The following is a 25,243-nucleotide window of genomic DNA, read 5'->3' on the forward strand; positions in this document are numbered from 1 at the left end:
CAGGATTTGTCTTGTCCATGTGGTTTTTCTTTGTTTTAGTTAGGGGTTTTCTTTGGTGGTTTTGTTTATTGGGGGTTTTTTATTGGTGTTTTAGCTACGCATCTGGGTGCAGTTTTCGTTCTCATTTTCACCCCCTGTGCCCAGGTTTTGGGGAGATGGGGAGTGGAGGAAAGCCTTTTGACTAGCTGAGGGAGCATTATTTTGCCTGATCTCATCAGCTAGCGACAGCAGAAAAGCCATCATCATCCCGACAGTGCAGCCAGTGGCTGTGCTGGCAGGGCAGTGCAGGGGGGGCGGTCAGATGCCCTTGCTGCTTTCCAAGCCGGGTCCATCCTGCACTGTTTTGTTCTTTCCCTTTGGCATCTTCTGAGCCTGTTGAGGAAGCCTGTGCCCTGTGGCAGAGCAAGCCCAAGCCCCTCGGAAAGCTTCCCCAGGGACTCCATCCCCCATGAAGCAGCAGTAAATAAATGCGGTGCAGAGGTGCACCTCTCCCAAGGTCCTTACAGCTGGGAGGTCTGAGCCGTGCGTGCAGGAGGATTAGCACCCGGCCATTCTCCAGCCGTGGGCGTGAGCACAAACACCAGCGCTCCCCTCCCCGCGCCTGCCCGGGACATGCGTGCGGCTGCGGGCTGGCAGTGAGGCTCCACACGTCTGAGCACCAGATGTGCGCTGCCGGCCCGTCCCGGCATGACCCGGGCAGCAGCGGCGGCGTGCCCCGGCCTCCCAGCACGCTGCGGGTGCAGGAGGGGCTCACCCTGCCTGGGCTGAGCCCAGGCGCTGCTTCCCCCTGCGTCCCAGAGGCAGCTGCTTTCCCTGCCCTGGCCGGGTGGGTTTTGTTTGCCTGCGTGAATTCGGGGTCCTGGCTTGCTTGAGCTGCCAAGAACGTGAGCTTCTCATGTGGAATGTCGCAGCCCACACCGCTGCAGGAAGTCAGCATGCATCATCGTGCATCATCGTACCCATCCTTCCGTGCTTTAAAAAAGAGTAATTAAATGTGAGTCTGTGAATGGGGCACCTAGTGAGAAGTGAGAGCAGGTCTGTGTGCCGAGCACGTTCGAAAGAGATCTTCCTCCCTGTCTTTGCCATAAGAATAACAAATGTTTCTCCCTGTAATTTCTTTCCCAGTCTCCTGCAGTAACTTCCTTGGCCATCTGAGATTACACTCTTCCTCCAATTAGAAACGTGATGAGTTTTGTCACTGCTTGACAACATCTGCCATGCGGAGACAAAACCAGGCGGCTGATCTGGAGAAGGCTAAAAAAAAGAGGGAAAAAAACATTTGTTGATGCCAGAAATAACAGTAATAATAGCGTGCATATGGAATTTGCATTGTGAGCCAGGCAGGCTGATTAATTAAAAGGGAAGAAAAAGGCGCTTTGACACGCGGCTCGGCAAACACCAGGCTGCACGCCCCGCTGGAGCACGCCCCGTACCCGGAGGTGGCCCCGGGACCTGGTGTTGCTCGGCGCTGTACTCTTGCAAGCATGTGTGTTTCTGTTTGTGCGTCTGCATGCCTCCCACCTAGCAACCCTGTTCTGTGTCTCCTCCCCAGGGGCAACCCTCCTGCCAGGGACCGAGCCCACAGTGGACACGGTGTCAGTGCAGCCCATCCCAGCCTACTGGTATTACGTTATTGCCGCCGGAGGTGCTGTTGTGGTGCTGGTCTCCGTCGCGCTGGCCCTTGTGCTCCACTACCACCGGTTCCGCTATGCGGCCAAGAAGAGCGATCACTCCATCACCTACAAAACCTCCCACTATGCCAACGGGGCCCCCGTGGCCGTGGAGCCCACCCTAACCATAAAACTAGAGCAAGACCCCAGCTCACGCTGCTGAGAGCCGAACAGGAACGAGAGCGCAAACAAAACACAAAACAGACAGACAGACAGAAACTAAGACTTCAAATTTGTTGCCTCAGTTTTGCACTTTTTTCCTTACCTAGCATACGTGTGAACTCTTAGACATCTCTGTCCCTTCTCCGTCCCCCAGCCCTCCCTGAATCTTTTACAAACTTTAAACTAATGCTGCATCTTGGATCGCCAGAAGAGACACACCGCCCCTTCACTTCAGAAGTGAACGCTCCCTTTCGATTCCTTTTCGAGGACTGTTGGGGTGTCGGGTGGGGTTTTTTGTTTTGTTTTGTTTGTTTGGGGAGTATTTTTTTGTTGGTAGGCTTGTTTGGTTTGTTTTTTTCCTCCTCCCAGTAGGCAACCTGCAAGGAGACTTGATGGCGAGCCTGGAAGTGTGTGTGCGGCTCGTGCGCGCGTGTGCTCGGTCTGGGTGTGTGTAAGTGTGCATGGGAGTGCATGTGTCTGCCTGACTGACTGAATGTATATTTAGATACAGCCCCTTTTTAATTTGCTTGTTATTGCTTCTACTTGCACAGGGAATGCTTTTTTTTTTTTAAATTTTATTTTATTTTATATCCCCCCCTTCCCGCCTCCCCTTGGAAGGACTGGGACACATTTATGGTTAAAACCCTGATTTGTTTACTTGGGGAAGAGAACAATGCTTTTTTGTTGCCTTATGTAGCTTTGGCTGGGTTTCTTGTTTGATAGCGTTAATGTCTCGGGTGCAAAATAAGAAGAGAAGGCCAGGCTGGACAGTAGGAATGTCCACCTCAGATGGCTAGAAGAATCCAGAGAGGTTCATAGACGTCCGAACAGTAAGATCTCTCCATCTTATTCTTTCTGCAGCCAATGTGATAACACAGCCATTGTTGGGAAGCGGGGGATGACCCTCCTCTTCCCCCACCCACAAGTGAATCTATTTAAAGTTGCCTTATATCAGAGAAGCTCATATTGAATGTTTAGTTTGTATCTGTTAAAGCCAGCCTTAGGGTAACACATAGACTTCAGCAGGTCTAAGGTGGATGCTAAATACTGTAGTTTCTTGAGAGTTGGAGGCTTATTTATTTTGTAAGTATCCTCGCTCTGGGTGCTGATGGTTTTGCTTTTACACGGGGAAGGGGGAGAGGGCTCCTCCTTGTCTTTCTGCTAGAATCGTTGAAGGGACAAGTATAATTCGCCTTTCTGGGTTTTGGCTTTGTTTTTTTCCTCTGCCCGATTCATAGCTGCTGAATCATAAAAGCTGCCAGTTGACTTTCCAGAATGTCAATTAGTTTTGCATTTGCTAATGTTCTGCTTCTTAAAGCGTCGGTAACACCTAGCAAGCAAAGCCTGGCAGGCGCACCGGGGGGGCCGGCCATTGCCGCTGCCTCAGTGTGCCCCGACTGTTGAACTGCCCGGTGAACTGTCATGGAAATGCCTTATGTAAATTACTGAACGATGACATGCAAAAGTGGTTCAAATCGTTAACTAATCCGTTTGCAGGCAAAAAAATGTACTTCCAGTGAGCAAGGTTCTCCCTCTTGTTGGTGTTCCTTTGTGGTGAGCGATCACGTTTCCTCCCCCTCCTAAACTTGCCAGCGCTCCCCACACCTCCCCTGCCCTGATTATTGCATAAAGCGAATCCCGGCACACAGCTCCCTTACCGTCCCTGCCATCTTGAGCTTCCTGTTGGTCTGGGGAAGATGTGGAGACGCAAACACAGCTGCGTGTCTGTGGCATCGGCCCTCTTGTGGCGGAGCCCTGTCCCCAGGGGACCTCTGCCGAAGGGGCTGTCACACTCCCCTCTCACCCCACGCAGCCTGCGTGAGCCCCTCGTGCTGCTTACCAGGCGGGTTTCAGCAGGACCCCCCTCAGCTGCCTCTAACGCAGAGCAGCCCAGGGCCACTTGGGCCAGTGGGTGCTCCCCAAAGTGCGCAGGAGCCCTGCCGGGCGGCAGGGACACCATGCCTGTCCCCACGGAGCCTGGAGGGCCCCAGGGAGCACTGCTGCCCAGCTCCCCATGACGGGGTTCCCCGGGCCGGGCCCTTCCCCGTGAGTCCCATCTCCTTCGGCCAGACCGTCCCTCGCTCAGAGCAGGTCACCCCGTGGACTTTAGCAAGTGTGCCTCGGTGTGTCAGAGAGTGTGGCACCCTGTCTCTAAAACTGAAATCACCAAAGACAAAACAGGTCACTTCAAGGTTTTTACTCCCAGTTCTCCCCCTCTCCTAGAGCCGTGACATCCCCAGCGTTGCCCAGTTGCCTGTGTGTGAAAAATATCTTGTGGAAATTTGAAACTCTTTGAAGATGTATTGTGTGGAATGTAATAAAATGATGATATTTTTATACAAATATCTGGGGTTTTTCTTCCTTCTTTCTTTGCTAACGAGAATGCTGTTGGTCGAAACAAAACAGTGCTGCAGAAGTTGACATTTTCTGTCAGAGCATCGGGGCCGCTTCCTTTTGCCGAGTGATGCCCCCGTTGCTGCAGGGCACAGGCCCGTGGCTCCTGGCAGCGCAGCTGCTGCCTGCCCGCCAGCTCGCTGCACTCAGGATCGGGCCATTAACAGTGGCTTTTAGATCCATTACATTTGTAACAGTCCTTGGTGGGAGTTTTGGGCGGCTGGCCTGATGCTTAGGATCATCTGGGGATTTCGCTAGCGTTGCCTAAGTGCTAAATAGCTCGATGTGACTGTGCAGCTTCTCCCGGCCGGGGCCCCTGGGGACAGGACATCCTGGGGTGGCTGCGCTGCCGGCTCAGCCGAGCCCTGCGCTCAGCCCCCGAGCACCACAAATGATGGGTTAGCCATCACCAAAACTAATGGTGGTGATTGCAATGCGTTCCTCTTCTGTAAAACCCTTTCTGGGCCTCCGCGTGTTTGGTTGGCAGTGTCACGGTGCCCAGGTTTGGAAGGAAGAGTGCATCATCCCCTGCCTGCCCTCCACCCCCATCCGCAGCCCGTTACAGAAACCTCTGCTGCAGCATTGCTCCTTCCCATCTTGAGGAGCACCTTCTGCCCCTTCAGAGGAGGCAGCAGCATCACGTTTCACGTGAAATCTATTTTGCTGCCAGTTTGAGAGGTTATTCTTTCCCTCCTACATTTATTTTCCTTCTCTCCTACTCTTTACCCTGGCACTGAGCATAGCTGTGCAGTGAAACTTTGTGGCTTTACTTGGAATTCGGGCCATCAGCAAAAAAAAAAAATCAGCTGTGATCCCTCGCTTTGGCTGTTCAAACACAAAGCAAAGCTGAGGACCCATGCCATTGGGGTGGGGGGTGTAGAGGGACTAGGTTTGGAAGTTTTTTTTTGCTCTTAATTGTACAGCAAAGCCTGTGCACTTGTAATTTGCATTTCGTACACTTCAGTGACTGTCCAAGCAAAATTCAAAACAAATATGCACATGCGAAAAACAGGGAGGGAGAGAGTGGCTGATGGCTTCCCAACAAGGAGGAAAAAAAATCTGTTAAGTAAACAGACGAAAAGGGAGGAATCATTCAGGGTTTAATTATTCCTTCTGCGCACCACAGCCAGATTGACCGGGGAGCTGGGTGCTGCTCAGACTGCAGTACATCACGGAAAGAAAAGCAGCTAAAATTAGCATGTTTTGTTTAGAAAAATTAAATGCAACTTCATGTGGCTGGGATGCAAGCTCCTCTGCAGGCAGCTTCGGGCATGTAGGGGGTCTGGGCAGGCGTTGGCAAGGTGACACGTGGCACAGGGCTGCTTCCCCGGTCTGCAAGGGCACGGTTTGTTTTTTGTTGGGCAGGGGGCGGGTTGAAATCCCTGTGCTGGTGAAGGCAGGGGAAGGAGGTCGCAACCAGGCTGTGTGGGCTGCACTGGGATTTTCTCCCCTCTAGGAACCCTGTATTAACCCACTGCCTGTCGAGCGCAGTCCCGGCTCAGCCTGTGTTGTCTGAGGCTGGACAGCCGCTGGGCGCTGGGCCATGGCGCTTCCATCAGCAGCTCCGGCGGCCCATGGCAGCAATGCAGGCCTGACCGCCAGCCTGAGGGGTGGTGTTGGCCAGCACTGCCTGACACACAAACAGGAACAACGGGGAGGGTGACAACAGTGTCCAGACACAGGGGGGCATCTGGCTTTTGCCCAGCCGCCGGCCCCTGGGGGAGGCAGTGGCTGTGGTGAGCGTCAGGGAGGTGCCGGGGCCAGGTTAGGCCGCACCAGGACACCTGTCTTCACGCTCGTCGAGGGCAGGGTGCTATGCTTTGAAGGACAGCGCTGGGGCTGGAAATAGCAGCCTGCTGGTGTTGGCCACCATGGCAAGCACCCAGCCTGGCTTCACGTCACCAAAGTGCTTTCAGTGGGGGTCTTCATCTGCCCAGCCGTGCTTCCCCACCTTCTCTGGGCATGGGAAGCCTAAGGGCGGTGAGGGACATCTTGGTGCCCCCACAACGTAGATCTGAGGATAGGGGCCAGCATTTTTACTGCGCTGCAGAGGGCCATAGATTGAGGAGGAGAGGGTTCTTGTTTGCTTTCCTTAATGCTGAGCTCTAGCCAAAGCATGCTTTTAATTTTAAAATTGGCAGGGAGTTTTGCAAACCAAAAAACATTCTCTGTTTCTGGAGGGGTGGGTGAGGCAGATTTTCAGCTGGAGGTGGAGCGGATGGATCTGAAGAGCGGTTCCTGCCCGAGTGCCGGTGCTGCTGCAAGAAGCACGCTGCTGCCCTCCCAGCGCCGTGCTGAGAGGAGCCGTGTCACGGCAAGGCCCTGGTGGCTGCCCTGCTGGGTCAAAACAAAGTGATGTGTGTTGGAATCACACTGCTGCTGTGGGGAGAGAAGGGCTGGATTGAGCAGAGGGAGAAGAGCGAGGGTGAAGCTTAGGCTCTCTCCACCTGGACTGGTAGCAGTAGCTTCTGGCTGCATGGTGGTGGACAGGGCCCTGCCCTAGTGCAGGGACCCAGCAGGAGGCAGCACTTGGTGCCTGGCGTTAACCCAGGCAAAATTGGTCGAGAAAGAAACAGCAATTTTCTTTCTCAACGGTGGTCATTTGCCTTGGAGGAATGCATCTAAGCTCTTTAAAGTGGGACTTGGGTGTCCTTGCCAAAGCACCAACCCAAGTAGTTCCTGGTTTGGGTCAAGGGTTTCTGTCTGAGGCTGTGGGCACCACTGGTGCTGGCATCAGTAGGGACGTGCCAGGCCGTGTGATGCACCCACCTTGGCTTCGTAGAGGTGAGCTGGCACAGGCGGGTTTGGAGAGCGTGCCAGAGATGTGTGTGTGTTGGTGGGAGGCCACAGACCTCCTCCGCTGGTGTGCCTGCGGCCTGCCCTGGCGTCGTGCAGAGCACACAAGCCAGGCCCCTAGCCCACCTTGCCCCGTCCCCCCTGCCACTGCTGCTGTTTTCAAAGAGCTGTACATTAAAGCTCCCTAATCTCTGCAAATACTAATTCTCTCCTCTCTCCCCACGTGAGCTTATAGCACTGTGGTACTTAGGACGCTCTTTGTCTTTGATTAGAATCTCATCTTTCTTTTTTCAGGTCCCATAAATTAGCCTGTTAGCTGGCAGTGCTCTCAGATCCAATATATAACGGCCTTTTCTCAGCATCCGGCTGTTGCCAGCGACATCGCTAACATCATCTTTTCGGCATGAAGGGCTAGGTGCCCAGCCATCCTTCAGCATGTGCCTTTTGCTCAGGAGAAAGCTCTCCTCAAGTTTAAATACGGATCCCCTTAACTTTCTTGCCTTCCATTCTCCGGTGTATTTTTTATTTTCATTTTTATTTATTCCTCTACATTTAAAATGCAAAGTGAATTATGCCAGAAAGTTGCCCTATAAGAAGGACGCTCTCCACAGCCCAGGGAAATACTTTTCCCATTCAGCCCAGCAGTTTGCAGGGCTTTTCTAGGGACTGCTTTCGGGGGAGGCAGCTTTCATGGCCTGCTGCTTGTGACAATATTGCTGAGATTTGTCACAAAGGAGCCCAATTAATGACAAATACCAAGCTATTTGCTGTGACAGGATATCATCTCCACTAGGAACTGTGCTGCGACCACCGGCTTCAATTCCCACAGACAGCCACGCAGCCAGATCTGATTTTGTTAATGACTCAAGAAACCCCAGGATGGAAAAAGACCAGCCGAGTTATTTTTTTTGCAAGGGCAGTGCAGAGCCCTGCGTGACACAACACACAACCCAATAGCAATAACGTGGCATGCAGCAAATGGAAGAATAAGGGTCTACCAACAGCCTGAGGAGAAAGGAGAAACAGCGAGGGGGAAGATATCTTTTAAGCAGAAATTGGAGTCATATTAGCATAGGGAATTGAGAAAATTGCTAGGAGAGCAAATAGATTTGGGGCTGGGTTTTTTGTGTAAGCATTCTCTTTTTTCAAGTTTTCCCAGTGCTCCTTTCTTTCAGGCTTGAAGAATTGGTGTTCTTTCCTTGATTAACTGATACTTTGTTTTTTCTGGCCTTTCCCTCAACACTACCCTGGGAAATAAAAAAGCACCAAATTGCTAGAGTGTTCTCAGACAAAATTTAGAGGAGCTAGAATATGGAAAGGCAAAACACTTCCCACTGCTGCTCCCCTGTACGTGGGCTCCCCTGGCAGACAGCAGTCCAATTTCTGCCTCTGCTGATGTTGACAGGGCCGTGCGGGTGACGCAGTGGGATGGCAAAATGTCACGGCTTGTCCTCCGGCTGAGGACCAGCGAGGCAGACAGCTTTGTCTGTGAACTGCTTTGCAAGTTATTTTCCACATGTTCGGCTCTAAATGTTTGCAAGAGGCCCTCAGGCAGTTCTCCCAGCCCTAAGATGTTGCCATCTGGGCCTGTCAGTTCTGGAAGTGTTGAGAAATCACGTGAAATGGCTGCTAAAGTGAGGGCTTGTTGTACACCTATGTTTCTTCAACAAACTACCTGCAGCGTAGTCACTTAATTCCCTGACTCACCAGATGCAAAGCTCAACATCAGGTGGGGCAGGTGCTGTGTTTTGTCTGTTCATGTTGCCAGGTTCACTTGAAAATTCAAAGAAATCCCTTAATCCTTTGAGTGAGGAGGGCAAAGGACACTTCTGCAAGAATGGGTATTTGGGAAGCTACCAGTGCAGGGGATTATTGCTGTCAATCTCTGGTGGGGAGTCCCCAGTGAACCAAGGCTGACATGCCCTGGGTTGCTGCTGCTTGCCACAGCTTCCAGGACAGTACCAATACAAGTTAAGCTTTAGACTTGCAGCTTTAGACTTCCTGGGTAGGGAGCTGGTCAGGGATGGGTGAAATACTAGGTGGTTCAGTGAATGCAATGCATGTTTTCCCCTTCAGCACGAGATGCTGCCATGCTGAATCGGAGGTGGGGTGGCCACAAGGGTTCCAGAGAGTAAGGTGGCATTTGGGCAGCATGGCACTCAGCAGAGCTGCCCTGCTCTCAGAGCGAACCTCGAAATGTCACTGATAGGGATTGGCCCATACCGTTGCCCATGACAGCAAAAAAAATGCATTTGATGATTCAGGAGGCCTTTCCCAGCCCTAAAGCTTTGTGCAAATACATGCAAGTATTCTTTTATATGGTTTCAAATAATTTCTTCACATATGGCTTTTTAGGAACAAGTTATGTTCTTTGGGTTTAGTTGTTTTTAAGTAATCTCATAAAACTCTTCTTGCTGTTTCTGTACAAGACACAAAATAGCCCTGGTTTTCAACCACAACTATTTCAAGGATGTGACTTCTACTGCTTTCTAGCAGTCCCTGATTTTCTGCATTCCTGATCTGTTGAAGGTGCCTTCTCAGCCGAGGACCCTGAGTTACAGTCGGCTTTGAAAAATCTAAGCAGATCGAAATGAAAGGGCATTTTCTTTTAGAAAACTGAAAGGAAATGTGGTTGCTATACATAGAGATAATGCTAGGAAGACTACACAAAAAAATTGCTTTTTCTCAGATTACAGCATGTGCATTTGGTTACTAGTGCTTGATCTGTGCTGAACAATAAAAAGAAATGTCATCACTAAAAGGAATTTGATCAGAGAGATGTTAACATAAATGCCTAGATGTGGATACCCATATGCCACTCTCCCCATTTCAACCAGCTTTTGCATTAAAACATGTAATGATGATACATGGCTTCCTCAAATTATTATGAATTTATCTGAAACCCAAAGAGAAACTGGGTCATTGGAGCTCTGTGTCCAGTAAGATGTATGGAGAAAGATGAAAAGTAGAGAGTGCTAAATGGATCTAGCATTAGTGGCAAGTAATGATAGGCACTAAGATCCTATTCAAAGTTATAAGGATAATACCCTTGAGCATGTTAATAGTGAATTATAGCCATTATGTAGGCACCAATGACAATATTTTAGTGCTATTCAGGTTATCTGGTTTCTTTTACTTCATTCTCTTTTTTTTTTCATCTTAAAAGCTGGTCATTTGGCAGTTGTGAAATGTGATGTAGCAGGAAGGTCCTATTCTCTTGAGTGCACAAACATACTCATTGACTTTGGTCAATGAAGGAAAAGGAAGAGCTCTCCCTCCTTCTGTGAGGAAGAGCCTTGCAGTAGTTTAACTATTATTTTCTTCTGGCCAGCCTCATAGTCCAATGACCGGTGACGATAATGCCCCCAAAAGGCCTCTTTAAACAAACATTGCTTCCCGTTTTGTTGTTCTAGTGAACTTCCCAAGAATGGAGGATGACTTTCCGATCCCTGAGCAAGACTTTGAAGACAACGACGATACCGGTTGGTACTGAAAAGCCACGTGGGCTATTTATCTGGGGGAACTTGTGTTTCAGTATTAGATGCTACAGTTACTCACAAACCTCAGCATTAATGAGGTTTAGGAGCTAGACCATGCTTGAGAACATGCACTGAACCGGTGGCTTAATGTCTGGACAAAGACATTAGTTTTCTTTTCTTGTTTTCCTTTTTCAACAGCAAGCAACCTTGCAAAGTCAATATATTGTATTTGTGTTAGGACAAGTGGAACTGATCTTTCAAGCATTAATTGCTGCGTGTGTGGCATTTTGACTTGTAAATGGAGAAAATTAAGTCTGGGATCTGTGACAGGTTGTTGCCATAGTTTTGAACCCATTGTCACTTGAGGGGCCAGAGTTTCAGTGGGTGTAAAATGCTAGCATGCCATTAACATAGCCTGAGGTGTAAAACGGAATTAGGGAGCTTAACTTTCTTGGCATTTAGTTGCTTCATAGTAATTCTGGACCTGGGTTAGAGAGCCCTGCCAAGACATAGCTGTGGGGGAGCATATGATCTTGTGAGGCCTTCACAGCTCCAAGTGAGAAATGCTTCAAGGTGAAAAAAAAATGATCCCTGGATAATAAGTGCCCATTCCACTGCAGATTACTTTGGATCGGATAGGAACGACACACTGTTCTCTACTAACTCTCCAGGAACCCCGAAGCTGGAGAAAGAAAAAAGCTGGCTCTACACCCTGGATCCGATCCTGGTGACCATCATAGCGATGAGCTCCCTCGGCGTCCTCCTTGGGGCCATCTGTGCTGGTCTGCTGCTCTACTGCACGTGCTCGTACGCAGGGCTGTCCTCGCGGAGCTCCACCACACTGGAGAACTACAACTTTGAGCTGTACGATGGCATCAAGCACAAGGTCAAGATGAACCACCAGAAGTGCTGCTCGGAGGCCTGACGGGTGCCCTGGGGATCACCCTTGGCGTTGCGCCTGGTGAGGTGGGCTGACAGGGGGTTACTTTTTTTGCTGTTTTCTATGGGAACTGAATGCCATAATGGGAAACAAGCGGCGTGGGAGGTGCAAGGGGAAGCACTGCTCCCACCGCCAGGTCCCGTCAGCGGGTCGCACTCCACCAGGACCGAGCGGGCGTCCCAGCGAACCGGACTGTGCCGGGCGAGGGGACACCAAGACCCTTGTTTGTTGGTTCATCTTCATTTTCTGCTGATGTGAGTGGCTGAAACGTGGTGAGGGAGGCTGGTTTACCTTTCGGATGTGAGAAACTAGTTGTCAATCGTTATTTTCCACTTCCTTTCTCTGATGAGTTGCTGAGAAGGCTGAGGGCTTTCTTCAGCCGCCCTGTCTTTAGAAATGACATACACGCGCACACGGAGACCCTGTCCATTTTAGACCCTGTCCAGATACTGGTTTGGCCATAGGATTTGTGCATTTCATACAAAACCCAGGAAGCTGCAGTTTCCAGTCCTGCATGTAAAAGCCTGTTGTTACCTTTCACTTTCTTTCTCCTGGCAGGGGGGAGAGATAGGATGCTGGGTTTGGTGTCAATGGTAACAACAGCGCTTTCTAAGTCATTAAGAAATAAAATAGAAAGGAACCCTATGTGTAGAAGCACCTCTTTGAGAGAAGCTGAAGAGCCTTAAAGTGATTTGTGAATAAGAGCCATTTATTAAATCCAAATCTTGGATTGAAACAGCCGAGGCCTTCATGAGGAAGGCCTTTCTTTGAATCTCCCACCCTTCTTGATCCTGCCCTTTTTCCTTTCCTTTTTTCTTTTCCTTTTTTTTTTCTTTTATTATTTTATTTTTTTATTTTTGTTATAATGAGAAAATTGCAGCAAACAAAAGACAGTGTCTGCCAGGTTCCCTGCGCTCAGGCATTCAGAAGGGAGCTTCACTGGGGCTTGGACTCGAGGCACGGCGCCAAGGCCTCCCATCGGTGCCAGCGAGGGAAGACGAAGGGTAACAGAGGCCGGAGCTGTGCCTGCTGCCCCAGGGAGCCCCGCCATGTGCCCCCTGCTCCCCGGGGCTGCCAGGCACAAGCTGGCACCGCCAGCACCTATGGACCAAATTGCTGCCATCTTCTCATCCCCTTCAGAGTAGACCGGCACCGCTCCTGGTCAGTAGCAAAAACGTGGTTTTATTTCTGAGCTGTGTTTTGTCTTAGTTTAAACAAGTGCCTTAGAAGAAGTATTTTTCCTCCATCTGATGACCAGTGCTGTATCGAACAACAAGTGAGGTCTTCATCCTTCCCCGGCAAGATGCTGTTCTTCATGGCTCGATGCTGGGCGCAGCCCGGCCGAGGAGCCTGGTCCTTCTACTTTCAAGTGGTCTGGCTACATCGTCCACAGCTGACACCTCCCCACCCAGCTGTGCTGTGGAGAGGAGTGCTTGGAAAACAAGCTAATGGAGAAAAAGAGTTCAAATGCTGGGCCCTAAACCAATGCCTCCATTTCCAGGTTAGTACAGATGGATTGCCCGTATCAGCTTGCACATACATAAGGAAGAAACTTTTCCAGCACGCTGGATTTGTTTTTTCAGGAGCTCTTCAGAAATACCTGTAACGTCCTGGTTTTACATTTTGGCTAGCATAATATTATGGGTTGGGGATGGATTTTTTTTCTCCTTACTAACTGCGGAGCACTGTAGGTGTGATGTGCTGCAAAGCTTGGTTTACACAGTCCTTGCAAACACATCCTGCAGCAGGCCAGGTGTTCAGGAAGATGAGCAACATCTGGAGAGGAGATGAGCACGGACAGTGCCACAGATGCTCCGTGCTGCTGTGGGAATAGAAACATTTGTCTAGTGTTTCATGAAAAGCTCCATCAGACAGTAAGTTTTTAGGCGGAAAAAAAGACTTACCCACTCTAAGAAGTATGCATGTTTTACTGGTGAAGCAGATGCTAGCAGCTGTGTCAGCCAGACATCCACATTTCATACACACACACACAGACTCAGACACACACACACAGTCCTTTATTTTTTTAATTCATTCTGTGTGCCCGACAGGAACGGCAGTAAGCCTATCTCAGATTCTCCTCTCGAGTCACCTTATTTCTTCTGGCATTCTTCATGTACAAATTCCACATGGGTGTTTTCCTATACGGAAGGAATGTGGGCAGTAAGAGGAAATGTACCAGACCATTTCAAAGCTGGATTGCTGCTGCTCGATGGTTTTATCCCTTTCAAATCACAGGAAAGGGGAAGGATGAATGGAAAAGGACCATACAGTAGAAAAGTCAAATTAGGCAAACAATAGGTGAAAATATATAATTAAAAAGGTAACGTTATGGTGTCTAGTAGGCGTACAGAGAGAAGAGTTCGTATATACATATATTCAGAAATAGTGTGTTTGCACACGCACGTGGATTCTCTGTATGTATCGTGTACGTGACTTATTCCGTGGGACTGACTCGTGTTGCTGTATCTCTTGATCCGGGGCAGGAGAGCACGGCTGGTCCTGGCGCTACCTTGGCATGGGCCTGGGGAAGCTGCGCACGGGGCTGGAAGCGGCCGCCCCGCAGGTACCGCTGGCCCCTGGCAGGTGGTGCAGGGACCACGCGTGCACTTGCTGGGCAGGAGCAGGCCGATAATGCTGCAAAGCCGATACCTCACTTACCTCTGCTGGGTGCTTTACTGTTCTACTACAGAAAACTGTGTTTGATTGTAACTTCAACAGGGAAAAAAAAAAAAAGGTCATCAGTGCATTCAACTCATTGCATCCTCCTCTGCAAATATATTAGGTTTGCTGATCTCAATTCCCTTTGTGAAATTCAGAAGAATAAAAAAAGAAATCAGTGTTAATGCCTTTCCTGAAATGGGCCATTGCCTCCACACCCTTCTAATGGTGAGGACGTGTGGCCAGCAGGCGGGCTGCAACGCGGAGTGATTTCATTTTGTGGGAAGGTGCTGGGGCTGAGCATGGGAATTAAACCATTAAGAAATTATATGCAGAAATGGAACTTCTCCAAGGTTTGCAGTTCAAGGTGTTTGACCGTTCACTGGCTGAGCCAGGACTTATGGACTTAAAGAGCTTTTACTGTGATTCTTCGGTGTAAAAAAAAAAAAAAAAAAAAAAAAAAAAAGAAAAAATCAAACTGTGTTTATATGATTTGTACAAAAACCTTTTAAAATTACTATTTAATAAACATTATGGTAGAGATTATGTCTCAGTGGCTTTTTTTTGTTTATGGAAGAAGAACAACAAGAAAACGAAACCAAGAACTTTGGGCAGCCCAAAACCCCTGGGAAACCGCAGCACGGCTGGAGGTGCATGGCCCTGGGCTGCCTGTCACCCCACGGCCACACACATCCTCCCCATGACACGGCCTCTCTTCCCCGGAGCCAGGGAGGGCACAGAGGCTGTTGTTTCTGTAGGAAACACCACACTAGATGTAGTGTGGGCTGCATGCGGGGCTGGGGAGGCTCAAAGCACGGCAGCATGGGTGAGGCGCCTGCTCTGTCCCTGTCTCCTTCCTGCCAGCCTCGAGGCACCCAGGAGGCCGGGGCCTCCCAGCTTGGGCACCTGGGGGGGCTGGCGCTGGAGCCTGCGAGCCCCCAGCCCATCACGGGGCGTCAGGAGGGGTCTCCTGCAGCTGGGATCCTGGCACCGGTGGGCGCAGGGCTGCAGGGCCTGGGCTGGAGGCGTGGTGGGGCCAAACACATCTCAGAAAGGCTTTTTGTGTTTGCTTATGGGTGCCCTGGCAGACAGAAGGTGATCTGTTGAGCTCCAGCACCTCCAGAGCAAGTGAAATCTTGCAGCCATCGCCCTTCTTTCAAAGCGGTGGCTCCCAAAGTGCACGCTAAAGTGCACGCTAAAGAGTCTCCTTAAGCGACAAAGGGCAGCTGGCAGCTTCGATGGAGGTGGCGGTGTAGCTGCAGCCCTGACAGCTCTTCCTTGCCCAGAATAAAGTGCTGGTGTGTGGATCGGTACCTGGGGGAGCGGCTGTCAGGGATGTCAGTGGGATGCAGCAGCAGATAAGTGACTCAATCAGTGTCAGACCTGTCCTGCCCTAACGCCGCCTGTAAATCTCCCCGGCAAGAGACGTGCCTCCGCCAACGCGAGGAGCAGGAGAGCAGGCAGCGGGGAGCTGGGTGGCGCGCGGCTGGAGCTGAAGCAGGAGAGCGGGGCCGCAGCTGCTGCCCAGCACCAGGGGCAGGCATGGAGCCACTCTGCACCTATGACATCTCCAGGGGGTTCAGCAGGAGCTGGGATCCTGCGTGGGGCCCCGGCTCGCAGGGTGAGGAAGGGCCAGGGGACGTTTTCCACCCACCACGCTTCCAGCACAGGTGGGGGTGGCAGGAGGCCGGGGCACTTCTCATGGCACAAGAGCGATCAGCGGCACAGCAGGCCGAGGACTGTCCCACTACAGGCTCTGGTGATGCAGCCTCACCTTGAGCGCTATGTGCAGTTTTGGGCACCACAGTATAAAAAGGACATAAAGTATATAAGGACATAGTATAAAAAGGAGTGTCCAAGGGTGAAAGAAGATGGTGATAGTTCCAGAGGGAAAGACCTATGAGAAGCAGCTGAGGTCCCTTGGTGTGATCAGCCCAGAGCTGAGGAAACTGAGGGGAGGCCTCATGGCAGCCTGCAGCTCCCTCACGAGGGGAGCGGAGGGGAAAGCACTGATCTCTTCTCTCTAGTGACCTGCAATAGGACTTGAAGGAATGGCATGATGTTATGACCGGGAAGGTTCAGGTTGGATGTTTGGAAAAGGTTCTGCACCCAGAGGGTGGCGAGCACTGGAACAGGCTCCCATTTCACCGTTCTCGGCCTGCTCCAAGAGGGGTCCAGCTGCTGCCACGCGTTCTCCAGCACTGATTGCAGCCTTGTGCACACCCTCACCCCTGCTCTCCCCCTTCTTTTAGCTGTGCCTTTGCTCTCTGTTTTAGCAGAAAGTCTTTTCAAATAATGGCTTGCTGTCTGGACAGCTGGGGGCTTGGCAGTGAGGGGGAGCCATGGGGCTGCACTAATGAGTAGATTCTTAATTAATTAATTGCAGGCAGGTGCAAACAGAGCCTCCTGTCGCCTCGCTCTGCTCTGTCACTCTGAAGAGCTCCTCTGCCTCTCCAAATCTGCCGCTGGGTGTCCAAGGGCACTGAGCAGTACCAGAGGCTGGCTGGGCACTGCCCCCCCCAGGTACACAGGACCAAGGCTGGAGCTCCCCTCCCCCCCCGCTGCAGCTTCTGGCCTCTGTCCCCCGTTCCTGCCAGGCTCCCAGAATGGCACCAGGCAGCCCCCTGGGCAGGGCTCATTGCACCACGACGTGTGCCTGTGCTGCACAAGCGGCCACCTCACACGTGAGTGCAGCCAGGGCGGCGGCGAAGGGCCAGCACTGCTCCCTGGCAGCCACCACGCGAGGTCCGCTGCCAGCACCCGCCACACAGCAACGCGTTCAAGGCAGCAAGCTCGCCATGACTAAAGCAGCTTAATAGGGAAATAACTAATCCTTAATGTGTTGAGAGGGAATGACTCCTCTCGAGGCTCCCGTATCATAACTCGGCTGCACCACTCATATCCGAGATGGAAAGAGCCAAATTAAACACTTGGCCCGGGTGCCAAAAAACAGGGGAAGAAATATTGCCCCGCTGCCTTGCGCTGCTGCAGTGGGTGGAGGACAGCACAACACGCCAGCTCCACGCTCGGGCCTGTTTGCTGCAAAAGGCTTTGCGCACATTTCCTTGGTTCACAAAACCAGAGGAAATGGTTCTCCCAGATGCTGCTGGTAATTTCCTATCGGCTTCCTCCTGGCTGGTGGCGCGGGGCTGCTTTGTCACCCCCGCAAATGAGCTGCTCGCCTTGTGCTTAATGACGGCGCTGACTGACTCCTGTACAGAGGCTGTCAAGACTTTCAGTGCTGTTTCTGCCCTCCTGCTCCCTGGGGCTTATCCAGAGAGCAGCCCTGCCCTGGCTTCCAGGCCAGCTCTCTCGGCAGCCCTGGCGGCACGTTCCTGGGCAGAGCAGGACCCCTGGGCACAGCGATCCAGAGGCAGCCTGCCTGCCACAGCCCCCAGGGTGGTCACTGCACCCTCACATTTTCAAGGCGACCTGAAACGTGCTGAAGGTGCCCGGGTGCCCAGGACACTGCAGCAGTGGAAGTCCAGCTCTGCCACAGCCTCACGGCCTTCCCTGCTGGCTGAGGGGCTTTGCTGACTTGGGGTGAAAAAAGTTTCTGAGAGCCAAAGCCTCTCTACCTCAGAGAGAAATAAGGATGATTTAAGTAGTCTGCTTGTGTCTGTGGTGGAGAGTGAGTCCCCAGCTGACACATCAGAGGGAAAAGCTGTAAGCCATGGCTGCGTTTATTACAGAAGGAAGTTGGGATCTGCAAAGCCAGCCTCTTTAAGCACTCTGCGATAGCATTTTAATAAAAAGCACAACAAGTCCACAACAAATCACAGCTTTGAAGAAAAAAAGCGTCAATTCCTGTCAAGTTTTGAAGAATTGTCTGAGCTTGTAGAAAAGTGAATTCATGCTACGTTTCCCTCACACTTTGCACTGAGCAAATCCACAGCACAGCCGGGCATGTGGCAAAGCTGCAAACCGTGCCGGGGGCGGGGGGCGCAGCCGCCGATCCAGCCTCTGCAAGTCCTCTGGAAGGACTGAGGCTTAAAGAAAATGAAATTTATGGTCCGAGCATTAAAATATTAAAGGACCTTAGGAACAGCCATGAATCTGATCTGGGGGGGAAAGGCAAGTCTGTCATCAGGCAGAGACAAACGGCTCCGGGACTTGACAACTCACATAAATCTGGCAGAGGAGAAGAAATAAAGCCCAATCAGACTCAAAGAGAGAAAAAAAAAAAAAAAAGGTGATGAAAAGATTTTAGGGCCTAAAGAGTGAGAACCAGAGGGAAAGCTAAAGAAGATAAGGACTTGAAAGCAGAGAAGCCATTACAAAAATAGCAGCAGCAGTAGGGCTGGAGGTAGAGGAGGGAAATGATTAAAAATTGCCAAAAGCGCACAGGTCGCAGGGGTATTTTTGATGATCTCCCCCAGGAGAGTGCAGCATGTGTCTTAGTGCAGAGCATGCCTGAGCGAGGGGACAGATGGACAGACAGACAGACAGATGTTGGGGCGGGTGCCAGCCCATCTCTGTCTCCCCGTGGCCCCAAGCCGGTGCGGCTGGGCAGGACTAGGGCTGCACTGAGCAGAGCCCGCAGCTGGGAGCCGGGAAAGGGTGCGAGGAGTGCCGGCGCTAGAGAACACCGCCCGCGAGCCAGACCTCCAAACGCTGAACAAAAACCAACCTTCAGCTACATTTTGGAGGAAAACAAGAAGCATCTGGTTCCCTTCGCTGGTGTACATAGCGAGAGAAAAGTTGGCAGTACATTTGATTACCATAAAAGAGAGAGCTATGCAGAAAAAGCCACATTAGAGTAACGTCGCACAAAACAAAGTTAAATGTCTGCCTTGTTTTGGACGTGCTCATGGTAGAAATGTGAACAAAGGTCAGCCCCAATTAACGAGAGCTGCAAATGAATTGGCCAGGCTGGGCCTGGCACCCTGCCGCGACGTCTCACCCAGCAATTTTTATTTATCGAGTTATTTATTTCCTTGGACGAGGAGGCATCCTGCAAACATGGAGGAAGCCAGGCCTGGTGCTTCCAAGGGCCGCCTGCCCTCTCCCTGTCCCACGCCCACCTGGCTGCCCGCCGGCAGGGCAGCTCTTTTGGGGCAAGCAGAGGGTGCTTCCCTGTGGGTTTGTGGCACAAAGGGGTTTGTTGCATCCCTTTCTGACACACTGGCAGCGATTTACTGCAGAAGTAGCTAAAAACAGGGTTTGGTTTGGTTTGGTTTGGGGAGGGAGGAGCAGGAAGAGGAGCCCAGCCCTGGCTCAGTGAGGCTCCTGGAAAGGAGAAGCCGTGCTGGCAGCCCTCACATTTCTGAACTCGAGCAGGACACGGCTGCTGGCCCTGCTCCTGCAGCAACGTGCCCTGAGCGGCCGGGGGCTCAGGGGAAGGATGGAGCAGCCATAGGCAGAGGCAGCAGCACCAAGCCCTTCCTGCAGCGTGCCCTCATTGTGCCCTGGGGCACATCTGGCCCCAGCCCTGCAGGCCAGGCATGGGACATGCCAACGAGGAGCATCCTCACCTGGCCCCGAGCATGATGAGTGAGTGATGGGCCCCACTTGGGCGGTGTTTCAAAAATAACTTTGTTGTTTTCAAAGAAAGAAGTTATCGCCACCGACATTGGGATTAGAAATAGTCAGCTGGGTTCAGCGGGTGGTTCTGGAGGATGGGAAGGGCTGCGGTACCCTGTATTTCTGATACCAGCAGTGTGACAAGCAGGACACTGCTCAGTGACTTAAAAAATGAACACCTCTGCCTGAGGTTATCGGCCTCAGGATAATGACAAGGTGGTGAAGGCAGCAATGCTGCTCAAATTGAAGAGATTCAGGAGCCTGGCCGGGGAATAAGTTGCGATGATTCCCCCAGATACTCGAGCTGAAGTACAGATAACGCCGATAAACCGCACGGCATGGAGCGAGCCAAGCAGTGACAGTGCCTCATCACAGCTGCCTGGGCAATTTGGCAGGCTAGAAAAACATTTTTGCAAATTTGGCCAATTCCCATCCATGTTTTCCTGCAGCACCTGAGGGATGCCCAGAGGAACTGAGGCTGGATGAGGGCGCAGCCGCTGTGCCCAGCCAGGAAGCCGCCCAATGGCCAGGAATGCCTCTTCCAACACCCCAGTTTCTGCCAGGCTGAGGTCACCAGCTCTTTTTCCAAAATCAGTGTAACCCTGCAGTCAGACCCAACCATAATTCTGTCCCTGGAAAAAACAAACGTGTCTCTTTTAAACGAGGAGGCTGATTATAAACCACCGCCTCCTGGCTCCCCCATCCAGCCCAGACAGGGTTCATGCCATTTCAGTTGGCAACAGGGACAGCACGGCAAGCCTGAGGCTCGTCCCCCCGAGCCTCCTCCCTGTGCACGTACCATCAGGGGCTTTGGCCCACTGCAGGAGCAAAGCCTCCACAAGGGCTCCTTTATAGTGCCCCTGTGTTGCATCACTTTACGGTGGAAATTAATTTAGAAAAAAGCCTTATTAAAAAAAAAAAAAAAAAAAAAACGAAGTCACACCTCTTTCTCCTCCACCACCCTCCCCAGGCAGTGACGGGGGATAATGAACTGCTGGGACTGTCATCCAAAGAGCTCTTAATGACAGTATTCGCCATGTGTGTGTGTAGCATCGGCTGTTCTCAAAGCTCTCATTATGAATAGTTTTCAAGCTGTTTTGACTATTATCTCCTACAAAGAGAAACTCGCTGCTAGCTGTTTGTTTCCCTCGCTGAAGCTGCCCAATGTGAGCTGCGTGGAGCAGCAACACTGCTCCCCTTCCTCGCCCCCACCCACGTGGCACCAAAGAGATGGACAAACGCAAAGGGGACAGACGCACTCCCTTCCCCATCCTTCGCCCCCTTCTCACTGCCAGGCTCCTTTTTCAGGCTTGAGCTCCCCATCCCTGCAGGCGGCCCAGCCCAGCCACCGAGGTGCAGAGGCTCCTCCAGGAAGCTCAGGAGTGCCAGCCCCAGAGTGACAAGGCTCTGGGCAAATCCCTGGGGCATCCAGAGCCCACCACTATGGCAGCTCTGTTTTGGGGACTGTCCACTTTGCAGGCTGAAAGTCCCCACCACAGGCTCGGCAAGTGAAGGGGGACCCAGCCCAGGCTTCATCTGCGCTACAGAGATGCCACAGAGATGCCACAAAGATGCACTAACCCATCTGTTCTCCCATCTTTCCCTGGACCCTTTGCCATGAGATGCAGTACTTTGGAGGGGCAGCTGGAATTTTTCTGGCATTAATTTAGTTTCGGTCTGCTCACTGTTAACTTTGGGCTTGCTGTGTTCTTTGTGGCTTCTTTTCTTATAGAAAGCTTATTTTCTCTTAAAGCAGAGAGAGAAGCAGCTTGGCACCAGACACTTTAAAGATGTTTGAACATTTGCAAGAGGAACCAAACACATTTTCTGAATGCTATGAAAACCACCTTGACCACTGATGTCTCTGCAAGAGCCCTCCGCAGACACACATCTCCGACTCAAGGTCACAAAGTGCTTCCGTGGTGTCAAGCGACCAGTGCTCCAGCTCCATAACACCACCCGAGGCCATGCAGGGACGTGGGACGGCTGGCAGATGCCAGCACCCACCACCACTGACCCCGTCCCTGGCAGGGGTCCGGACGCACTGGTCCCAGCAGTGGGTGGCTGTGCGTCCCCGCGGGCACCAGCCGAGTTTACCTGCTGAAGCACGCTGAGATGTGTGCTGCTCTGCTCCATGACAAGCAGCTGAAACAAACCTGCGGGAGGCCAAGTCTGTCCGAGAGGCTTTTATTACATCAGCCCTGCCCGTCTCCACACCGGTAACAGCTACCTTGGCAGAAAATTGCAAGCTGTTCCTCTGCGTGGGGCCAAGCCCGAGACGAGTTTCCCAGCCACACTTTGGGACTGTGCTCAGATATTAAGGGGACCAGAGAGTGTCATTACTGCCAGGTGATAAAAACAGCCACTATTTGTGAAGACTGATGGCCTTTGTAAGAGCTCCCAACAGAAGCTCTGCTCTGCACAGTGGATAATAACAGCCATCGTGGGCTGACATCCCAAAGCAGCTGCATTTTCCAAGGCTACAGAAGTGACTTCAGGATTCCTGGCGCCACGTTTCTCAAGCATCATTTTTTGGCAGTTGCAAAGCCAGGATCAGTTAATATTCTTAGACGATCACAGCTTTAGGATGTCGCCTGCTTTCCCCCCACTCACAGCTCTGCTTTCTGGATTTCCTCCCTGGCCCAGCAAGGCTGAGGTCTCACCATGAGCAGCGACTGCTCTGCGTGGGAGTCCGTCCAGCAGCCAGCAAGCAGCGCTCCCTCTCTACCTTCCCCTGTGACACGCAGAGGAAGGTTTAAGCCTCCTTCTCTGACAGTAACATAACTACCAGATCACACTATGAAGTCATAAAGGCATCGCAGCATCACGCTGCAAAAGTCACCCTGCAGCAGTGACGCCTGCGCTCCCAGAGCAGGCTGCACCTTCACTGCCCTCCCAGCCCCTTTTCACCACCTCCGGACACTGCAGTGCCCCGGCCGCATGGGGACCATCCCCGGTCGTGTCACCCTCAGCCACCACACACCTCCCCAGCCCCGGGCACACCCAGCAGGGACAGAGCCCAGCCAGCTCAGGAGGTGAGGGCTGTGCACAGCACCACACAGAGCCCCACGCACCAGGTCCTGCCCACGCCAGGGACGGCTTCAGCTCACGCTCACCACAGGCACCCCGCTGCCGGCATCCAGCCCTGACACCTTTTCATCCAGCTCAAGCGCTTTCTTCTGCGCGGGTTTCCTTGGCTGAGATGAAGACTTTGTGAAGACTGCTGGTTCCTTTCTAACCTTTCAAGGTTCCTTTCGGTATGAAGTTCTCTTCACATCATCCCCAGCAGATGCAGGTAATAAAATCACAGCAGATTTATGACTTTGAGAATCTCATTATGTCTATCTATCCATCAGGAAAAGGAGCTGGTTTTGAAAGAGGCAGGAGATGGATTTTGCTGTTATTATTTATTGTTTAAAAAGAAAAAAAAAAGAGAGAGAGAAAAAAAAACTTAAATCCTTCCCAGCCCCAATTGTAGAAAAGCATTTTCTTAACTTACCAAGAGCAGCTCCTGCTCGTGCTGATGCAGGACATGGCACCTTGACTCTTCGGCGAGACAGGAGTCCCACGTCTGTGCTCCTTGGCTGAAGTGTCTCCCAGGACCAGCTTGAGCCCCAGCAATGGTGTTGCCGTGGATGGCAGTCAGTCCAGGAGGGTTGTGCTGCTGGAGATCCACTAGAGACAAGCCAGGACTGCTTGAGGAAGGACCATGCAGGCCAGTCACTGCTGCTGCCTGCCTGTGAAGGTGAATGTGCTCACATCACAGTGGGGTGGGCAGAGAGAGCCTCATGTGTTGCCTTTGTCCTTGAGGAACCCCATGGCCACTTTGGCATGCCCAGGTTTTGGCTGTGGGGCTCAGGTAGGACCTCATCCCATGTCCCTCCATGCCAGCACAGACACCATGGCACAACCCCCCCCACCCCGGGAAGTGCTTTGCCACAAGGGGCCAAAGGCTGCAAATGGAGGATTGGGTGGCAGGAAAAGACCAGGAGGGACCACGAGCCTTCAGAAGCTGTCACACACCAGGGATGAGGTGACACCCCCAGCAGCACTGGTGCCACTGTCCTGGCCAGCGGGCGCAGCCTCGCACCGAGCAGCCGCCCTCGGCTCTCTGCGGGACGGCGCAGGAGGCTCCTTGCCCTGTTCCCATGCTCTCCACTGCTGCTTTCCCAGCTCTCCTCCAGGCATATCCCATCTGCCCCTGCCCATAGGGATTTGGGATTTTGCGCCACAATGCTGGCTGCCTCGCTGCTCAGCAGCAGAAGCTTCTGGGTGGTGTCAGAGAGGGTTAAATAAGTATTTTAGAAGGATCCAGGCCGATGGAGCATGGTAACGGGTCATGTGTTTGCCATGTCCTCTGACCACATCAATAAGGGATTCATCACTACTAAAGTCCCCACTTGGGAAATACATTTTCCAAGTGTCGTTCCAGCCAAAAGAAGGCTTTGCAGACCTATTGTCAACATGATTTGGCAGCTTGCTTGCAAATGCTTGAAGACAAGCAAAGCCCATTCCCAAAGCCCTCAGCAGCCCCTGGTTTCCCAGCCGAGGGGAACAGGAGCACAAAGGGCCCAGTACAGCTCTGGGTTATATAGACCTGGACAGATCAGGGACAGGGACTGGGTGGGACTGGGACATGATAGACACCTGGCACAAAATTGTGGTCTTTGCAAAGTCAACAGGAATTTGGTCATCAGATTGCTGCCTTGCTTTCAGCTCCAAAATAATACTGGGGACTAGGGCCTTCAGTCACTCCCTGCTCTGTTTTGTGATGCAGAGCCCCTTTCTCTGAAAACAAAACAAATCAGTTTTGATCTTTCCAATCAGCCACTTTTGCAAACACACGCCCTGCTCGACGTCTCTGTTCATACATCAAAACACTTGGCGAAACAAAGCAGAAACCTGCTCTTCCTGTCAACTAAAAAATTAATTAAGAAAGAGCCCTGATTCTGTGGAAAATAAAATAAAAAATAAAAAATAAAAAAATCTCCCTTAGCTCTTTAAGCAAAAAAGGCCATGCAAAGATTAACCGCTGTTGAACACCCATGGCCATTTTATTTGAAAGGTGACGTGTCTGTAGCTAAAGTTTGAGAGCCTGCTTTGAGAACCCTTTCTGTTTCTTACAAAAAAAAAAAAAAATCTCTGATTGTTAGGTCTGATTCAGAAATGAGGGAAAAAATAATCCAAGAGAAAGAGATAGCAGCTTTGGACAAGACACCATGGGCTCCATTAAACAAAAACAACCTGTCATTTGCATTCACTTGGCAAGTGACTAGACCTGAAATTGGCTGCACACTTGGTGCCCCACCATCACTTTCCAGGGAGAAGGCTGAAATATTCTTATCCCTATTCATTAGGCCAAAGCAATTCTCTTAATGCTACTGAACCAGTTGGGGACCAGATCCCACACGTAGTGTCATTGGCAGTGTCACTACATGGACTCCCCCTGCAAGCAGCCAGGAGAATTGATCCTTGTTGCACCCTGTCCTTCCACAGCCCCCTCCCACGCCACCCCACTCCCGTGTAGCACACAGCCCGGCCGGCTCCTTCGGCCTCAGCCGCATGAGGGACAAGGATGTCCGGGTGCAGAGCGGAGCTGAACTCCCTGCCATGGCCTA

At 51.6% G+C, this 25,243-nt stretch overlaps 1 protein-coding gene across 7 annotated transcripts in view; it reads left to right on the top strand.

Annotated features, from left to right (window-relative positions):
• Positions 1–14,648, top strand: part of NRP2 (neuropilin 2) — an 86,888-nt gene extending 72,240 nt beyond the window's left edge. For 2 of the 7 annotated variants that reach the window (XM_083842805.1, XM_083842806.1), the window contains exons 16-17: positions 10,436–10,504; positions 11,122–14,648. In XM_083842805.1, coding sequence (XP_083698931.1) covers positions 10,436–10,504; positions 11,122–11,426 — 374 coding nt within the window. In that variant the 3' untranslated portion in view covers positions 11,427–14,648. The other 5 variants (XM_083842807.1, XM_083842808.1, XM_083842809.1 and 2 more) reach the window with 3 other exon arrangements.
• The last annotated feature ends 10,595 nt before the right edge of the window (positions 14,649–25,243 follow it).

Source organism: Anser anser (assembly GCF_964211835.1).
Source record: "Anser anser genome assembly, chromosome: 6".
Classification (NCBI taxonomy): Eukaryota; Metazoa; Chordata; class Aves; order Anseriformes; family Anatidae; genus Anser; species Anser anser.